The following is an 18,055-nucleotide window of genomic DNA, read 5'->3' as shown; positions in this document are numbered from 1 at the left end:
TATTTTTTCTTTAGATTTGTGCAGACTTTTCAGTCTGTGACTTGAAGCTCATCTGTGAAACTTTTCCGTCTTCTTTCTTTTTTTTTTATTTATTTATTTATTTATTTATTTATTTATTTATTTATTTATTTTTATTTACATTGCAAATGATTTCCCCCTTTCTGGGTCCTAATGGTGTTTTTAGATCAATTTCAGGCTTCCTAATAATGTTCTTTTTTTAATTTTTGTTACACTTTTTTTATAACATTTTTATAGCCTATCTTTGGTCTAGCCCTCCCACCCCCAAAAGGCATGTACTGGGGAGCTCACAGTTGAAACTATACCTTTGAAGTTGTTGTTTCACTAAGTTTCTGTGACCTTGTCTTCACTAATACTGAAAAAGTAAAAGCCCAAATAACCAGGAAGTTACAGGTGCTTTGAGGCAAACATGTCACTGAAACTCAGTGGAATAGGAAGACTGTACTTCCTAAGAGTGCCTTATCTATAAGGCATTTAGAGCTGATAAATTTAGGTACTGCCACTGAAGACTTGGGAGTGGCTAAGTTTCAAGTGTCATGAGATATTATGCTCAAGACACATTGTTCTTCTTTTTAAGAATTTTAGGCTATTTTCATTGTCCAATTCCATTATGCATTTGGGGAACTCCTTGGACATCTCTCTTTTACTCTACAGGAAGGTGAGTATATTAACAATTAAAGATAAACTGGGACTTCTACATATTAACAATTAAATTTGAACTTGACTTTCAAACTTTGTAGTTATGCTATTTATTGAAAGACAAAGTATATGTCCGTGGTGACAGCTACTTGGGAGTCTGATGCCGGAAGTGCACATGAGCTTTGATTTATTAATTTATATTTATTATTAATATTTTTAAACATTTGATGTTTTTCCTTTAATTTCGTGTGTGTATAGGTATTTAGCTTAGCTGTATGTCTGCACCACATGCATGCTCTACTGACTACAGAGGTCAGAAGAGGGCATCAGATCTCCTGGGACCACAGTCAGAAATATTTGTGAAATGCCATGTAGGTGCTGGACATTGAACTCGGGTCCCCTGGAAGACAATGTAGTATTCTGGACCAGGGCTTTAGTGTGATTTTGAATTTTCTAAAATCATAAGTACTAACCAAAATGAAAACATAGATTAAAATGAACAAAGCAAAGAGATGGCAGAAAATCAAAAAAAACCAATAAAGACTCTTGAAAATCATGGAAGCTGAGTTTTATGGTTGTGATATGAACTTGCATTTATGTGCTCAGAAATCAATTTTTATACTTTGTCTCCTTATAAAACTATGACTTAGAGACTGCAACACCTATTAAGTGCATAATTTGTACCAACTATTTAGTTTGTCAAAAGATTCAAAAGATTTCATGTGCTGGGGGTATAGCAGTGATTGAGCACTTGCCTAGAGTGAATGAGGCCCTGGGTCCAATATCTTTCTCTCAGAAACATTTCTTAAAATAAAATTACTAAAGAAGAAAAGAAAAGGTTTTTTCTCTTTGTTCATTAGAGTTGGCACTGATAGTGTGCTAGCCCAAATACAGGTCATAGTACCATTTTGTCACTATCCCATTTTGTGTGGTTATTTATTGTTTATAAATTACACTTGCAAATAAAGTGTTTACGGATAATTTCAATATATTATAAAGTAGGTCTTTTATCTTTTGAAAATTCTGCTAAGGTTTTATTTCATAAATCTCAATATATCCACTCATTTTTTTCTTGCTCACATTTTGTTTATCTTTGCTTTTCAAGTTCTATAGATAATTATTAACTGTATGAATTACATCCTGAGGATTATTACAAACCTATACAACAATCTGAGACTGAGAAATGAATAGAATTGTACTCACCATAAAGAATTGCAAGCAGAGACAGGGGCATGACAAGTAGTCCCACCAGCATATCAGCAATGGCTAGGGACATTAAGAAATAATTGGTTGCATTGTGCAGTTTCTTCTCCATGCTTACTGCCATGATAACGAGAATGTTGCCCCCTATTGTCATGATTATAATCACGACGATTGAAAGTGCTGGCCAGTTTTGTACCCCGTCCGGGAATTGAAACAAGCGTCCACCATCGGAGGAATTAAAAGTGTCAGTTACTATAGCTGCTACTGGACTTATGGAAATATCGAACTGCCAAACCAATAGGCCGATTAGGTGCACGCTGAAAATTAAAAAGAAAAGAGAAAGGAAAATCAGGCTCCATTTACACACACTATATCACTTATCCTAGGCAATAGCTTGTAGCAGCTTCTACTACTGTGACCATGAGTACATTTCCTTTCTTTTATTGAGTGACTGCTATAAGGTGCACACACACACACACACACACACACACACACACACACACACATCTCACAGGAGATCAATAATGATTTATTCTTATTATGCAGCTGAAAAAAAGAATGGGGTTTTACAAAAAAGGTTTTGATATTTTTCCCAAGCCAATGAAGCCAAGTAAATTACAGGACCAGGGGCCATCATAAGTTCTAGTTTCAGACTATTAAAATCTTAAATGTTACTTTAGTCCCAAAACACAGTATTGTTTGACTTGGTGTGATAATTTATTATTCTCTTTTAGATTTTTTAATTTTATTTTATTATGTTGGATTACAGAAGACCATTTTCACTTAACATATGTCTTCCTCCCATACCTCAATAGATTCCCTCACTCTCCTTAGACCTCTTTTTTCCTGAGACAGTTTTGCTTTTATTTTCATGTTGTTTGTCATACATGAGTATGTGTCTCTATGAAGTAAAGGCCCTACAAATAAAAGAAAATATATGGCCTTTGTCTTTCAGAGATTGACTGAATGCTTTATTCTTTATAGTTTTAAAATATTAATTTCTTTGAGCTATTCTTTAAGATGGCTGTGACAGAAATAATGGGAAAGTTTCTTAACGAACCCAATGGCCAGACAAGATACTTGGAAGTGGAATTGTGTTGTGCTAAATTTAAAAGAAAGTATCAGACTTTATCGAAACAGTTTTATGAATTGTTTTTGAAAGCCACTGTGACAACACACATTCATTCATTTTGAGAAGTATTTTCAAGTTCTCATGTTTGCTAAGTGACTTTCTAAGGTTGTTCACTTCTTGCCTTGTGCCTTAAACTTTAATGCCCCCTACTGTCTAATTTGTGTACTCAGTTTTCTAGGACTTAACTCTAGGCTTAAGAGTAATTTGTATAAATGATTGATTCCCATGGGCAAAGGTAGGAATTAAATTTCTTAAATCATTTTAAATACATATTTTTACACTGGTCCTTGGAGTTTACCAGTAAGAATTTCAGGTTAGGTGGCAATCAAGGACAAAGAAGGTATTGATATTTTACTTCTGATAATTTCAAATTAATTTCCCTCCTAGTGATGAGATTTATTTACATTTCAGACACAAATATTTGCTCAAGATGTGAGCTCCTAAGGTGTGTCCAACAAAACCAACACGTTACCTTCCATGATAAAAATAAGACAACATTTATGTTCAAAATTTTCTCCATCCTAGAAGGAGGAAGAAAATAATATGGGAGGACAGTGGAAGGGAGGGACCTGAGTAGGAGAGGGTAGGGGAAAGGGGGAACAGGATCAGGTATGGGGGTAGGGGAGAAGCCCAGATGGCCAAGAGAAAGAAATACATGACCTCAAGGGATGGGGGGGGGCTCTCTTGAAATTACCAGAGACCCAGTAGCAAGAGATTCTCAAGACTCAATGGGGGCGACATGGGCCAAAATGCCCAATATCAGAGAGTAGGAACTCAGAATCCACCTCCAGTAGATAGACAGGGCCTCAAGTGGAGGGACAGGGTTACTAACCCACAGTCAAAATTCATGGCCCAGAATTGTTCCTGTCTTAAAGTACTGTAGGGACAAAATCAGAGAAAAGACTGAGGGAAAGGAGGTCCAGTAACTGGCCCAACTTGGGATCCATGTCATGGGATGGGGAGGCAGCAGGCCTGACACTGCTATTCTATGCTTAGAGACAGGACCCTGGCATGGAGAGACCCTACTAGCAGCTGACTGAGACAGAAGCAGATATGTATACCCAACTTTTGGACTGAAGTTGGGGAACTCTGTGCTTGAATTGGGGGAAGGATTGAAGAAGCTGAAGGGGAAAACTACCCCATAGGAAGACCAGCAGTCTCAACTAACCAACACCCCAAGGATCTCTCAGTGACTGAGCCACCAACCAGTTACATACATGAGTAGGTCCAAGGACACTGACATATACAGAGCAGAGGTCTGACTGGTCTGGCCTCAGTGGGACAAGATGCTCCTAATCCTTTAGAGATCTGAGGCCCCAAGGAAGAGGAAAGTCTGGAGAGGGGAGTGCACTCTCAGAGTCAGTGGGGAAGAGGAATGGGATAAGGAACTGTGGGAGACAGATCATGGAGGGGGTCATGCCTGAAGTGTAAATAAATAAAATAATTTTTAAAACTTTCCTGTTTGAAAACATCATTTGTGACTGGCTATTCTGGATGAGATCTATTTATCTACTTCTATCTATCTATCTATCTATCTATCTATCTATCTATCTAATTTTTATTTTTACTTCCCTCTGTTTATTATTTTCAGTTATTATATAGGGGCAAAGGGATTATTCCTTAAATAGCAAGTTTGGGTTAAGTGAGACATACAGTGCCTTCACTCTTGTATTTAATTCTTTACTAGTCTTTACATTGCATTCTATTGTTTCATTCCAGGACAACAGTGTTCTGCCCTATCAGCTACATCCTCAATCCCTGACTTCAGATCTCTAGCATGCTCTACTATTCCTCACAAAATCAATTGCTTAAATGAACATCATCCTCTCTTCCCCTTCTCACTTTTTCTGCAGTTCAGCCTGTATCTATTCTAAACTGATCTCAGTCTTGTAACCCCCTGTCCCAGTCACCTTGGTGTCTGTACTATAGCTTTACAGCATCACAATAAGCAGCCATTTGATTTTTGGAATTGTTCAGTTCATACAAGAAAGAAAGGGGAAAAAACTCTTTAAACCTTACCCATGATAGAAACAAACATAAAAACTATAATAAGTGCAATTGAGGCTACTATCCCCATATCATTTAGTATATGAGTTTAAAATTTAATTAGATGCCATATTATTCTTATTCCCAATATATTATCTTTAAATACAAAATATTCATATTTTTGATACAGGTCTTATGCAAGCATTTTGATATTATTGATTAAGCAGCCATAAAAGTAACTGTTATTTTAGTAAATTAAGTAATAGAATTCTTACAGGAGCGTGTGCACTGCGTTGCCCAGGTTCACCATGATTGCTTCAGTTTTAAGCAACCAGAGTTTCAAACTGAGAATTGGAAAGTTAACAGAATTGTTTCATTCCCTGAGGAGAGAAAAAAAAGAAAAGAGAAAAGAACATTAGTTAAAATATCAAATAACTTGCATATTAACCAATTAAATGAACTCAAATGAACATATTCAGTGTTAAGATAGTCAATACTTCACTTAAGTAACAGGGAAAGATGTTATATGAAAGTAATGAAGAATGGCTAAGAACATTTTTTCACTTACTTATAGGCACAAAGTGATTAATTTTTGTAAAATTTCTCATTTATGCTCTACTACTGGGTGCCTTTACTGCATATTCTTTTGTTAGAGTAAACAGAACTTCAAATCAATGTTTTGCAAATATGTTATAAATAGATTTTTGAGATCTGCAAGTCATTGGGGAAACATAAAATTTAAAATTAATTTACATCTATAAAACTAAACTGTTTCATCTTACAGTAAAATAAAGACTATAACAAATTTTAATAATTAAACATATTTTATAAATTTCTAAGTTTTGTTTCTCTTCAAAATGAAACCCACGTTAATATAGAATTCTATTTATACTTTTGCATTAACCAATAATATCCACCAGATGGCAGCAGAAATTAGTTAAGTTTATCATACATTCTAAGTACAGCAGTCCCTCTATGTAAACTATTTAGTAGCAATTAATGAAATATTACAGCCAAAGTAGATGAGGTAGTATTGAAACTTAAAAATTAAAGGCTAGTTGTATCAAATGATTGAAATGACACGCTTAGCTTCTTTTGTGGATTGCGAGCAGCTTTTAAAAATCTTCAGTTCAGATGGTTTTTCTTTCTATAAGTTGTCTTTTAAAGGATTGTTTGAGATATCATGACCTGTGTATTGGACGACTAATCCATATTTTTAACTGCTGGTTTAGAATTAAATTGTCCAGAAAAGTGAATGCATCTTTGCAGAGCTTAGCCTGCAAAGATCATTTTTACAACAACACAAAGTAAACGGTGTGAGTCCTAGTGACTAACAAAGTAGTCTTTAGGGCTTTCTTCATTGAGATTTGTAACTAAGAACAGAGAAGTCAAATAAAGATCACTATGTTCTCTATTCTTCCTCGTCTTTGTTTCTGAGTTTGGGTTTGACTAAACTTTTTGCCCTGCCAAATTCATAGCTAATAAATCTATTCTTTTTAACTTTATAACGTGATTTCAAGATTAACATCTGTTACATTTTTCAGTTTGCAAGTACCCAATTTGGCAATCAGAAGAAGCAGAAGAAATGTGTGTGTGTGTGTGTGTGTGTGTGTGTGTGTGTGTGTGTGTGTGTGTGTGTGTGTGTAACTGTGCATAAAAGAGGAGGCAGTAAAAGCTTGAGAACATCACATAATATTGAAGATCCATTTTATGTAGTTTATATGTATTTTCAAGGAATATAAAAATAAATATTAGTCTTGATACTTTTTCTTTGGTGGTCTTAGGTTCTTTCAGAAATGCGGAATTAAAATTTCACTAGAACAAAATGTAATTCCTCATTCTCATCTCATTTAATAGAACTTTATTTTCCTAGTCATTCAAATTATCAATTAATTAATCACAAATACACTTCCTCTATCACAGTATTAAAGCAATCATTAATTAATATGGTCTGCCTTTGTTCTTCAACATCTAACTTTCAATTCTATCAAAAACATCTGGTTACTCTTGTGAATATATGCCCTCTGACTTCTTAGTGACTAGAGACTCAAAATATTATGTGAGCGAATGGTCTCTGCAGACTGCTGAGCCATTTTATCTGCCTCCAGACAACACGTAAACACTCCTTCTTTTTGAGGTAGAGAAATAGGTGATGAAAAATTCCTAAATAAATAGCAGTATCATTAAACCTTTCCCTTTTTTAATCTTTCTAAAGTACCAAAAGAGATTTTTTTGATGAAAAAATGTTGAAAACGCTTTAATATTTATTTTTTCATGTATCCACAAATTAGTATAGTTTTTATAGTATAGAGTCAGTGATAATGTAAAATGCAGTGTATTCCAATAGGAGTATACTTGAGTATTATCGATTGCACTTGCAATAGTTACATATGGTCCTGATCTCATGAAGTACTTTATGCATGTTCTCAGCCCTGGTTTAATTGAACTATTGTTTCAGGAAACACTATGTTTTCTTAGAAATTAATCAACTCCACATTATTTCCTTTAGAATTACAGATAAAAGCATCGAACAGGAATTCACTTTCTTAGGGTCGAGTTTTGCTAAGAAAACAGTCATTATAAACACTATTATGCACAGAGATTCCCAATTTATTAACTAAAATTACTTTCAATCAAAGTTATGTCTTTTCATGCAGGTAAAACTTGTTTTTTTTAATTTGTTTTACTTCTGTCTTATTTTTCTCTAATACCAAGGGGCAAATGTCCTTCCTCAAGTTCAGAACTAAAGCAATCATTAAAAATTTACATTTTAACATTGACTAAAACAAATGGTAAATTGTCTTAAGTATTTATAGAGATTTAGGGACACAATATAGGAGGAATAAGTTATATGAATTATATGACACAAATTTTGCTTCATTATAAGATATAATGTTTTGCAATAATGAGTATCATGTATATTGGAAATAATAAGTGTTTGTAGAATCACAAAGGAGAGAAAGAATGCAAAATTCCTCAAGCATCAAATAACTAACAAGGAAAACAAGCAAAATACTTTCTGATTTATACTTCTCATACTCTACATGTGAGTCAAACATTTAAACTTGGGAAGTTTTGTGTTTTATGGATTTTTATAAATTCCATTTTTAGATGATGAGCGAACTGGCTACTCTTTAATCAGAATCTATTTGACTCCCATAGAAACTGTGGGCAATGAAGCACAAGTGAGTGAGAGCATGAGAAAACCAGAATTTAATGATTTTCTCAAGTATGAAATAATAATGATAATAATAATAGAAGATTAAATCACAAAATGAATTCACTATCAGTAACTACTCATATCAATTTCTTATTTCCTCCTGCAACATTTATGACATTTTTATGTTGTCTTTAAAGCATTGAAGGATCTTTAAGTATCAATAACAGATTTTGCTCAGGCAAAATCGAGGACAAATATTTATTTGCATGTGGTTTTCATTAGCATGATTTTATAGCCGATATTAATTAATAAGCTCCTTAAACATAAATCCAAACACTGAAATGGTGTGCATTATATTTAATAGTTGCTCATTAAAACTATGCTTGTATGTTAATAGGTTACATCTATCAGCTAAGTTTATAGAACTTATGTGAACACTTGGAAATACTTGACCAAAAATAAGATTACCATTAAGTATTCAAAAATAAATTTCAAACTGTTAAAAATCCATGTCATTCACCAAAATAAGTAAAACAATTATAAATAATTATCTTGAAAAATAATGAAACACAAAGTTAAAACACTTTGTGTGTGAGCATGTGTGTGTGTGTGCGTGTGTGTATGTGTATCCTCTTTCCGTTTCTGTTAATTAGTCAAGTGTTATAGCTAGTTGACTTAGGGGAAAGGGTGAGGGAGATTTTGAAAAATATAAATTTTAATGGAAGACAATGGGGTTTGGATTATATATACATTATATTTGAAAAAGAAATGGAGTTTGAGAAGGGACTGAAGGAGCTGAGGGGATTTGCAGTCCCATGGAGCTACCAACAGTGTCAACCTGCGAGATCTTCTGGGGACTGGACCACCAACCACAAAATACACATGAAGAGAGTAAATATGATATGGAATTCTTATTAGACTGTAGAATACGCAGCAAACAGATGATCCCTTGTGAATTTATTTTGTGTGTGTGGGTGGACATATGTGTGTGTCTGTGTCTGTGTTTGTATACTCACATACATGCCATGGAAGAGGTATTGAGTTCAGGGCAAAATTAGCAGAAGTTACTTCTTTCCTTCTACTATGTGGGGTTTGAGGACCTAACTCTGGTCATCCAACTTGGTTGTAGCCACCTTTACTAGCTTAACAATTGTCCAGCCCTTGTATGAATGTGTATCATAAATCATTTAAGAACTGAATCCCTGACATTGCATGTAAAGACCACTGGGGCCTAAAGGCCTGTGGAATCATGGAGACAGAGTAGTTGTAGCTACCTGCCCAGGACCAGTCCCTCAAATAAGACCCAAAAGTTAGGGGAAGGACTAACTGGAGAGAAGATGAGCTGCAGGGGTTAGAGGGGATAGAAGAACGTAATAAGTGTGAATATTATCACAATATACTGTATACATATATAAAAACTGGCAAAAATTGAATAAGACGTCAATGAAATCTTCTGATTATTATATGGACTCAACTTTAAGCAGATGGCTAGATCAAAATGAATTAGTCGAAATGTTCAGATGGTTCATGTGAGGAAAAGAATCCTGTGCAGAGTTCTAACAATCCAAATATATGTATATGATTATGTACATGTATATGTATATGATTATGTATATGTACATCTATATGTATATGATTTTGTATATGATTTTTGTATATGTATATAATTATATATGTGTATATGTGTGTGTGTATATATATAATATATATATTATTAGGACTAAGGTATATTACTTGAATGTTCCTTTCAAATTTAAATGTACTATAACAATTTCGTAATAAAGCAAACTTGATTCAAAAAATTCACATATTCTATGAATTTATGAATTCTATGAAATTTTGAATTTCTATGTTTTTACATTGTGTAATTCTTTATGATTTGACGGAAAAAATTTCAGATACTACAAGCAATTGAAATCCTTTACTACCAGTAAACATAGTAGCTTTAATATGGAAAGTTCCTTTAGAAATGCATTCTATGAATTTAAATGAAAGCAAACACACCATTTTGAATTTTAAGCTCTTAACTTACTCTACAATCTTGAATTCACAGAACTTCTGTGACTAAAAAATTATAAGGGATCAAATAATCTAGTTCCTTGTCTTCAGGCAGGTCTATATTTAAGTCACTTTGACAAGTTTGACAGTTGATGTTCTTTAGAACAACTTTCGTCGGAGGTAATTTCAAAACCCTTCCATGTACAGCAATCTGTTCGTTTTGGAAATGCTATTTTACACCAGGCAAAATCACCCCAGGCTAATTGACATCGCTGGAAATGAAAACTCTCACAACACATCAGGAGAGGGATGTACACCTCAGACTTAAGACAGTTATTGCATTTTTGCAAGACTTGCCCTGGAATACAGTGCTTCAAATCTAAAACTAGACACTTCCCTAGACTGTGACAAGAGGGAGAAAGGACACTTCTGACACTGTAGTCATATATGCTGGAAGATTTTGTAATTTTTCTTTTTAAAAAAAGTTGGCAACATTCAGAGGATGGTATTTGAGGCCTTTTTTAGACATTTTGTTAGATCTCATAACACCAATATGATTATTTAACTTGAAAGCAGTTGTTCCCAATACTTACACTTCCCCACTTTTCTGTTCAGAAAATACTAAGGTGTATTGAGGCCAAAGAACTTCCCAACTTGTGCTTTGAGTGCAAAAGAAATATTTTCTCTTTATTTGTGTATTTGAAATTCTTACGCTTGATATATATTATGGGATATTTGTCTTTTGTTTTGTGGTGTTGGGATGGCATAGTCCTCATGTGGAAGCCACATCCTCAGGACCACATAAAAACAGTTATAGTTAAATCTAACTAAAATGCAAAATAAAACCAACGAAACAAACAAAAAATACAGTGAACTCCTCAAATCAACAGCGTTTAAAGTAGTAAGTTTCCATAGCAAAACCTATTTCACTTGCCTAAAATAATACTCCAAAAATTTAGTTCCTAAACTAAAGTTGCTGATGCAAATCACTCAATAGTTGTAATAACAAACATTGCTGGGATCTGTCTTAGTGGGCAACTTGCCCAGCAATTTGAAGCTGTTTCTCCATAGGTGGTTGGAGAATTCTGCCTAAATTATCTCAACCTAAGTATCCTTATAGCAAAATAAACAAAATAGCTTATAAAGAGCAGTACCAACAGGGAAACCATATGTTAATATATGTGTTGGAGACCAACTCCAACTGACTTCCAAGACTGAAAACTGTACAATCAAATTTCTATGTGTTCAAACATTTATTGATTCCCTATTCTGTTCTAGGCTCTTTGCCAGATGCTGTACACATCTTGGAAAACAAGGCAGAAAAATGCCCTGCTCACACAGGGCTTACATTCCAACACAACAAACAAGGGATAAACATGCCAGAAGTGTATCATTGTTATGAATGAGATAGAATCACATAAAGATAAGAAGTAACAGGAGGAAATATTTCAGACAGATTTATAGCTCTATGTATTCATAGATTGAGGCTGTATTAGCTATTATTTATCTCAAATACAGTTATTTTACACTGGCTATATAGGCAACTGACAAGTATCACTGGTGAAAATACTTTTTGCTTGTTTGTTTTACACACTTGAAACAATTCATTCCCTTTAGTTTTGTCAACGTATATACAGTCCAGCATAGCTGTATACAAAAATGCATTTCCCCCTTAGATTTACAATGAAGTCCCTTCACTGACAGACAGTTCTTGCTCCCTCATTCTTGTTTGATTAAGAAATTATACAGTTTGGGCTGTCAAGCAGGCTTTGAATGTTGCAGATGCTCCAGTTGACTTAAGAGAAGCGAAAAGTTCAATCAGTTGCCCAGATGTATGTATTGCCAAATATCAGGGTACTTGGGTACATCTGGACAGCCGAATGAACTCTTAACCCCTCATCTCTCCAACACTTCTTCAGTTTGCCAGCTTTAGATACTCCTGGATAAAGGGGAAAAGAAGTGGAAAAATAACACTACTTTGGAGTTGAAAGATTGATTAGTCTTTCAAGTTTGGCAACTTCACATCAAGAAAAAGCAATCTCTGCCACCATATATTACTGGAAAATATGTTTAAACAACCGACAAGCAACAATATTTACACAAAACTGGCTCATGATGAACATTAAAAATGTATGACAAGTACATAAAACTCAATGAACAAATCAAATTTGCATAATTTACATTTTCAAAAATATCATGTTTTGTTATTTACTGGGCACTAGGTACTGTGGTTTCAGACTTGACTTTATTACTTAGTTGAAGTGTAGCTAAAATAAATAATTAGATTTATTTGGGTCTCAGTACTTCTCCCATTTTATTATGAAGTTAAAATAGAAAATTACAGGTAGATTCTGCTTGCCATTTCCAGCTCAACATGAAACATGACATACACCTAAATGTTCCCCTTAATTTGAAAGGAGTGTGAGAGTGATCTGGGAGGTATTTTCATAAAGCACTCCGTATATTCTGCAAGTCAATGTGCATACAGTCTTTAGCATCTATTTTTTTCTTCTTTCTTACACTAAAGATTTAGGAAATCACATACAGTCATTAAAAAAATAAGACAAAGTTTTCTATTCATAATTTTCTGACTTAAAATATCCCGTGCCTAGAATAATTACAAAAAAGTACGTTTTAAGAAGTACTACCTGGTTGTGTGACATTCTAAACCTCACCTTCCATTTTATTAAAGTTAAGTTAGTGTAGTGGTTCTCAACCTGTAGACCATGAAATTTTTTTGGAGGAGGGTGTCAAGCAACTGTTTCACAGTAGTTGGCTAAGATTACCAGAAAACACAAATGTTTACATTACATAAAAATTACCATTATGAAGTAGCAATGAAATAATTTTATTGTTGGGGACAGAACAACGTGAGGAAATGTATTAAAGAGTCACAGCATTAGGAAGGTTAAGAACAACTCTGAGAAGCACCAAATCTGTTTACTGCTTTATGGGCATTTCTGCTATTTTGTTGATTTGTCGGACAATTTTGAAAATACTCTTATTTCTTGCATCAGGTCCATAATCTTTGCAATATATTATCAACATTTAGAGAAACAGATATGCCTATTTTATAACTTCCCTTTCTGGGTTTGAAGTTAACATTTCAAGTAACATATAATAAATATATAATCACCTTAAACATTTTCTAACTAGTTTCATTAATAATTCTGTAAATTATTCTTCTCTGTACAACTCAGTATAAAAATACAATATGGCAGGAAGTTTAGAACAACATCAATTCTTTAATCCTGTTGTTTATGACTTTAGTGAGTAATAGTCTGTGTGTCCATGCCTGTGTTTGTGTGTTAGAGGTGGTGAATGCAATAAATGTACTTTAGATGAACATGTTTAAAATAACCACTCTCCAAAGCTCCATACTTTCACAAGGTGAAAACATGTTATAATGTCCCAAAGCCATCGAATGAGTATCTATGTTTGATCATCTTTTTCAAATGGAAGAGCTAACTTGCCTAACATTAAAACCCATGTAAAAAACTTACAATTGAATATCTTAGAAATTGATACGATTTGTGAAATAACAAATTCTTCATAACAGAAGCACCTGCTTTCAATTTTTTAAAAATGATTAATTTTTTGTATGTGAGTTATACTGTAACTGACTTCATACACACCAGAAGAGGGCGTAGGATCCCTTTATAGATGGTTGTGAGCCACCATGTTGCTGGGAATCGAATTTAGGGCCTCTGGAAGGTTAGTGCTTTTAACCACTGAGCCATCTTTCCAGCTCACCTGCTTTCAATTTCATTGAAAGATTATTCTACATAAAGCCAATCATGATTTTTCTACCCACTCAAATGCAGCAGAGATGTGGTTAGCTATTACACAGATTCATAGTCCAATACAGACTAACGAGGTAATTTTGCTAAGACATTATCACATTCTGCAGTTTGGTTTAATGATAATTTTTAAAAGCAAAAGAAACAATTTGAATATGGCTTTGCTCTTTGATCAGACTTAGAAATGGACCACCAACCAGGAAGCATACACCTGCTGATATGAGTCCCCCAACACTAATACAGCAGAGGACTGCCTGGTCTGTGTTCATTCAGAGATGATGCACCAGCCCTCAAGAAACTGGAGGTCCCAGGGAGTTTAGAGGTCTGGTTGTGTTTTGGGTGGCAGATGGGGACATCCTCATGGAGATGGGGGAGGGGAGGAAGTATGGGATGTGGAACAATAGAAGGGTAGATTGGGAGGGGGGAATAAAATCTGGAGTGTAAATAAATAAATAAATAAATGATAAAAAATAAATATGTAAACATCAAATGAAAGATTACTAGGTTTGGAACAGACTTGCTAACATGGAAAAGGAAAGTCTCATGGGGACTTAGGCCTAGACAAAGAATGAAAGGATACTAAAGGAATGATGAGAGCTACCCAAATCATTTTCCCCCACTACCTGTTTACTTAATACTAAGTGGTCAGGCTTGAAAGCACATACATCCAAGTAAACGTCTATGAATTTATCTAGCCAGGTCTATGTATATGTGTATATGTATGCATGTATGTTATATTTAATATATGAACAACCTAATAAAACAATTTGAGAGGGCGTAAAGGGGAAGAAGAACATGGGATGGGTTGGAGGGAAGAAAGGTAAAGAAGTAAATGATGAAAATATTTTAGTTTTGGAAAATAAAAATAAAATATTGCTATGTGTGACAATTACACAGCAGTTTTATAAGAATATATACAGAATTTTAGAATTGTATGATGCCATGCTATGAAATAACAAAAAAGGAGAGAAATAAATTATTAAACTGTTATAGAATACTAACAGTTACAGTCTGTGATATGGAGTCATAGAAATTATTTGACTTTTATCCATACTGTTATATATGTTTTTGAAAATTTTTTAAAAAAATTTATGTTCAGATGAGATGTACTCTCACTTCATTATTTTATCCCTAATCTAGGTTTTTATTCTCTTAATACCTTAACATACCAAGGGTTCTGTTCTTACAAACAGAAGGAAACAAAGCAAAAACTACTATTTTATTTTTCTCCCTAAACAAGAATAATGTATTTTTCTTAATAAAATATTTGTCTTTGTTAATGATATAAAATCTTATAGGCTTCATTCTTCTTGAATAACTTTTAAAGAAAAGTGCTTGCTGGCAGGAGACTGATAAAGCTGTCTCCTGAGAGGCTTTGTCAGAGCATGACAAATATAGAGGTAGATGTTTGCAGCCAACCACTGAACTGAGCACAGGATCCCCAATGGAGGAGCTAGAGAAAGGACCCAAGAAGCTGAAGGAGTTTGCAGCCCCATATGAGGAACAACAATATGAACCAACCAGACCCCGCAGAGCTCCCAGGGACTAAACCACCAACCAAAGAGTAGACATGGAGGGACCCATGGCTACTGCTGCATATGTAGCAGAGGATGGTGTTGTTGGGTATCAATGGGAGGAGAGGCCTTGGTCCTGTGAAGGCTTCTCTCAATGCCCCATCATAGGAGAATGCTAAGGCAGTGAGGTAGGAGTGGGTGCATGGGTGGGGGAGTACCCTCATAGAAGCAGGGTTGATGGGGCATGGGACAGGGGGTTTGCACATGGGAAAATGGGAATAGGGACAACATTTGAAATGTAAATAAATAGAATAGCCATTACAAAAAAGGATAGATGTCATGATAATACCTTGAGAAGAGTTATCCTTAAATGATTGACATGTCTAATATCAACATATTAGCCTTTAGTGGGTGACACCTTTTCCACTTAACAGCGGTATCTCATTGCTTAAGCTCTTTTATCTAAGATCTCTGGGGATGTACAGTAACAGAAGCTCATTTACTATAAACCATAGCTCTAATTTGGCACTTTTCCTAAATATCTAGATGGGCAACTGGTTCCATTATGCATGCCTGGGCATACTTTTTCAGTGTTAGTGACTAAATAGGCTGAAACGGAACTTTTATTAGATGTATTCATTACTTATTTTAAACCTCTATTCACTTTGAACATTTATAAAGAAAATATATTCATTGTAAATTATTACTGGGTTAGAGTAAGAAACTTTTGCCTCCCATGTGATATTACTGGGTAGGTTATATCAGTAGGTTGTATCTCCATTCATGCATGCATATTGCAACTATTAATGAGAAAAATCTCTATGGATGTAAAAGAGAATAGGAAGCTGTACATGGGAAGATTTATGGGGGAGTGAAGGGGAAATGATAATTTTTTATTCTAACTTTAAAAATTAAAGAATTAAAATAAGCCTATTTAAGTATATGCATCAACATGTACATTTTCTTCTATATGTAGCAAATTACAGTCAGTGTTGTTATTCCTACTACTACATTTAAAAATTTTTAACCGGCCATATTTCCTTGTATTACAAATAACTACTATTAGGTTTAAGCTAGAGGACTCTGTTTTGTAAATGCAAATACTATATTCATAAGTAAAATGCAATAACTATGATTACTGAGGATATAGTACCATCTTGAGAATACATGATACAATTACTGAGATGTTTTAAAATATTTACTGAAAAGAATTGATCATATTTTATAGATTTTGAAAATTGGTTTTACTTTATTTAAAAAAAATAAATGCTAAATCATTTACAAAAGTGTAGCACCATAAAAGTGAATGTGGTTATTACAGTTGTTTAAAACCAACCAAATATGTGGTGTTGTTGTATACTTTGGGATATACAACTAAGTAAAGAAAAGACCTTTCCTTTTGTAAGTGGTAATAGAAAGAGGGTAAGAAAGCGAGTAGATGGAGGACACCAAGAAAGCCAAGTTTCTCTACATCAACGGAGCAAGGCCCATATGAAGTCACATAGATTCAAGCACCAAGCACAGGGCCTGCCTGGGTCTGTATCCGGGCTTTTGCATATATAATATAGCTGTTAGCTTGATGGTTTTATGGAATTACTGAGTGAGTGAATGAGTGGGTCTCTGATTCATGTGACTTCTATTGGTCAATTTATTTTCTATTGGTATTTTCATGACCAACATCAATGTTGTAGATTTTGTTTTATCTTATTATATTTAATTTTGTTATAGTCTTAACGAATAAAGAAAGAACAAAGGAAGGAAAGAAGAAAGGAAGGAAGGAAGGAAGGAAGGAGGAAGGAAGGAAAGAAGGAACAAATGAAGGAAGGAAGGAAGGATTAAAGAAAAAAAGAAAACCTGCCAGTGGGGTAAAGGTTACCAACCAAACTGTCATACCTGCCTGGAGAGGGAAAATCAGTTTCCTGTAATAGAGTGGCACTGAGAACACCAAGCACTCCAGGATAGGCCCCACGTTCAGGAGTTAGGACCACACACAATGGACATCATGGTTGAGTGTGTATTTTTATTTGGTGACAGTTAGCTTGGTTACCTTCTGTTAGGATTCTAAGCTTCAGCCCACAGTTACCTGGCAACAGCTACAGTTACCTGGCAACAGCCAGGTAGGTCTGGCCCACTGTAAAAGGGGATTCCTGCCTCCTCTTCTCTCTCTTGCTCTCTTACTCTCTTACTCCCTTGCTCCTTTGCTCCACCTCTCTCCTCATTCCCTTCCCAGCTCTCTCCATGTTGTCATGGGTGCCCTCTATTTCTCTACTGTCTCCTTCTCTATGCCTTTCTCTCCCTCTACTACACTCTTAACTCTCTTCCCCATGCCCAATAGAAATAAACTCTATTCTATGCTATACTTACGGCAAAGGGATGCCATGGCATGGGCCAACTGAGACACCCCCTTCCCCCACATCCCCATACAATATATTCTTATGCCGCTTTCTCTTTTATGATCACAATACCTTCTGTTTGGAGTATTAACTAAATTGTGTTTTATAGGTTTTGGACATTTGGTTGTTGATTAGGTTTTTATTTTGTTTTGTTTTTGAGAAAGAACTTAATGTTAGGTGGGCCGGGAGTGGGAGAGGATCTGGAAGGACTT

The 18,055-nt window shown here is 34.7% G+C and overlaps 1 protein-coding gene across 2 annotated transcripts in view; it reads right to left on the bottom strand.

The window, feature by feature from the left end:
• Positions 1 to 5,288, bottom strand: part of Htr2c (5-hydroxytryptamine receptor 2C) — a 118,894-nt gene extending 113,606 nt beyond the window's left edge. For both annotated transcript variants that reach the window (XM_052171107.1, XM_052171108.1), the window contains exons 1-2: positions 5,254 to 5,288; positions 1,861 to 2,177 (exon numbers count right to left, since the gene is read on the bottom strand). In XM_052171107.1, coding sequence (XP_052027067.1) covers positions 1,861 to 2,177; positions 5,254 to 5,288 — 352 coding nt within the window. The remainder of the gene's footprint in view (positions 1 to 1,860; positions 2,178 to 5,253) is intronic.
• Positions 5,289 to 18,055: the final 12,767 nt, after the last annotated feature.

The sequence above is a fragment of the Apodemus sylvaticus genome, chromosome X (assembly GCF_947179515.1).
Source record: "Apodemus sylvaticus chromosome X, mApoSyl1.1, whole genome shotgun sequence".
NCBI lineage: Eukaryota > Metazoa > Chordata > Mammalia > Rodentia > Muridae > Apodemus > Apodemus sylvaticus.
Note: the sequence above shows the minus strand (reverse complement) of the source record. Positions and strands in the feature narration are given on the sequence as shown.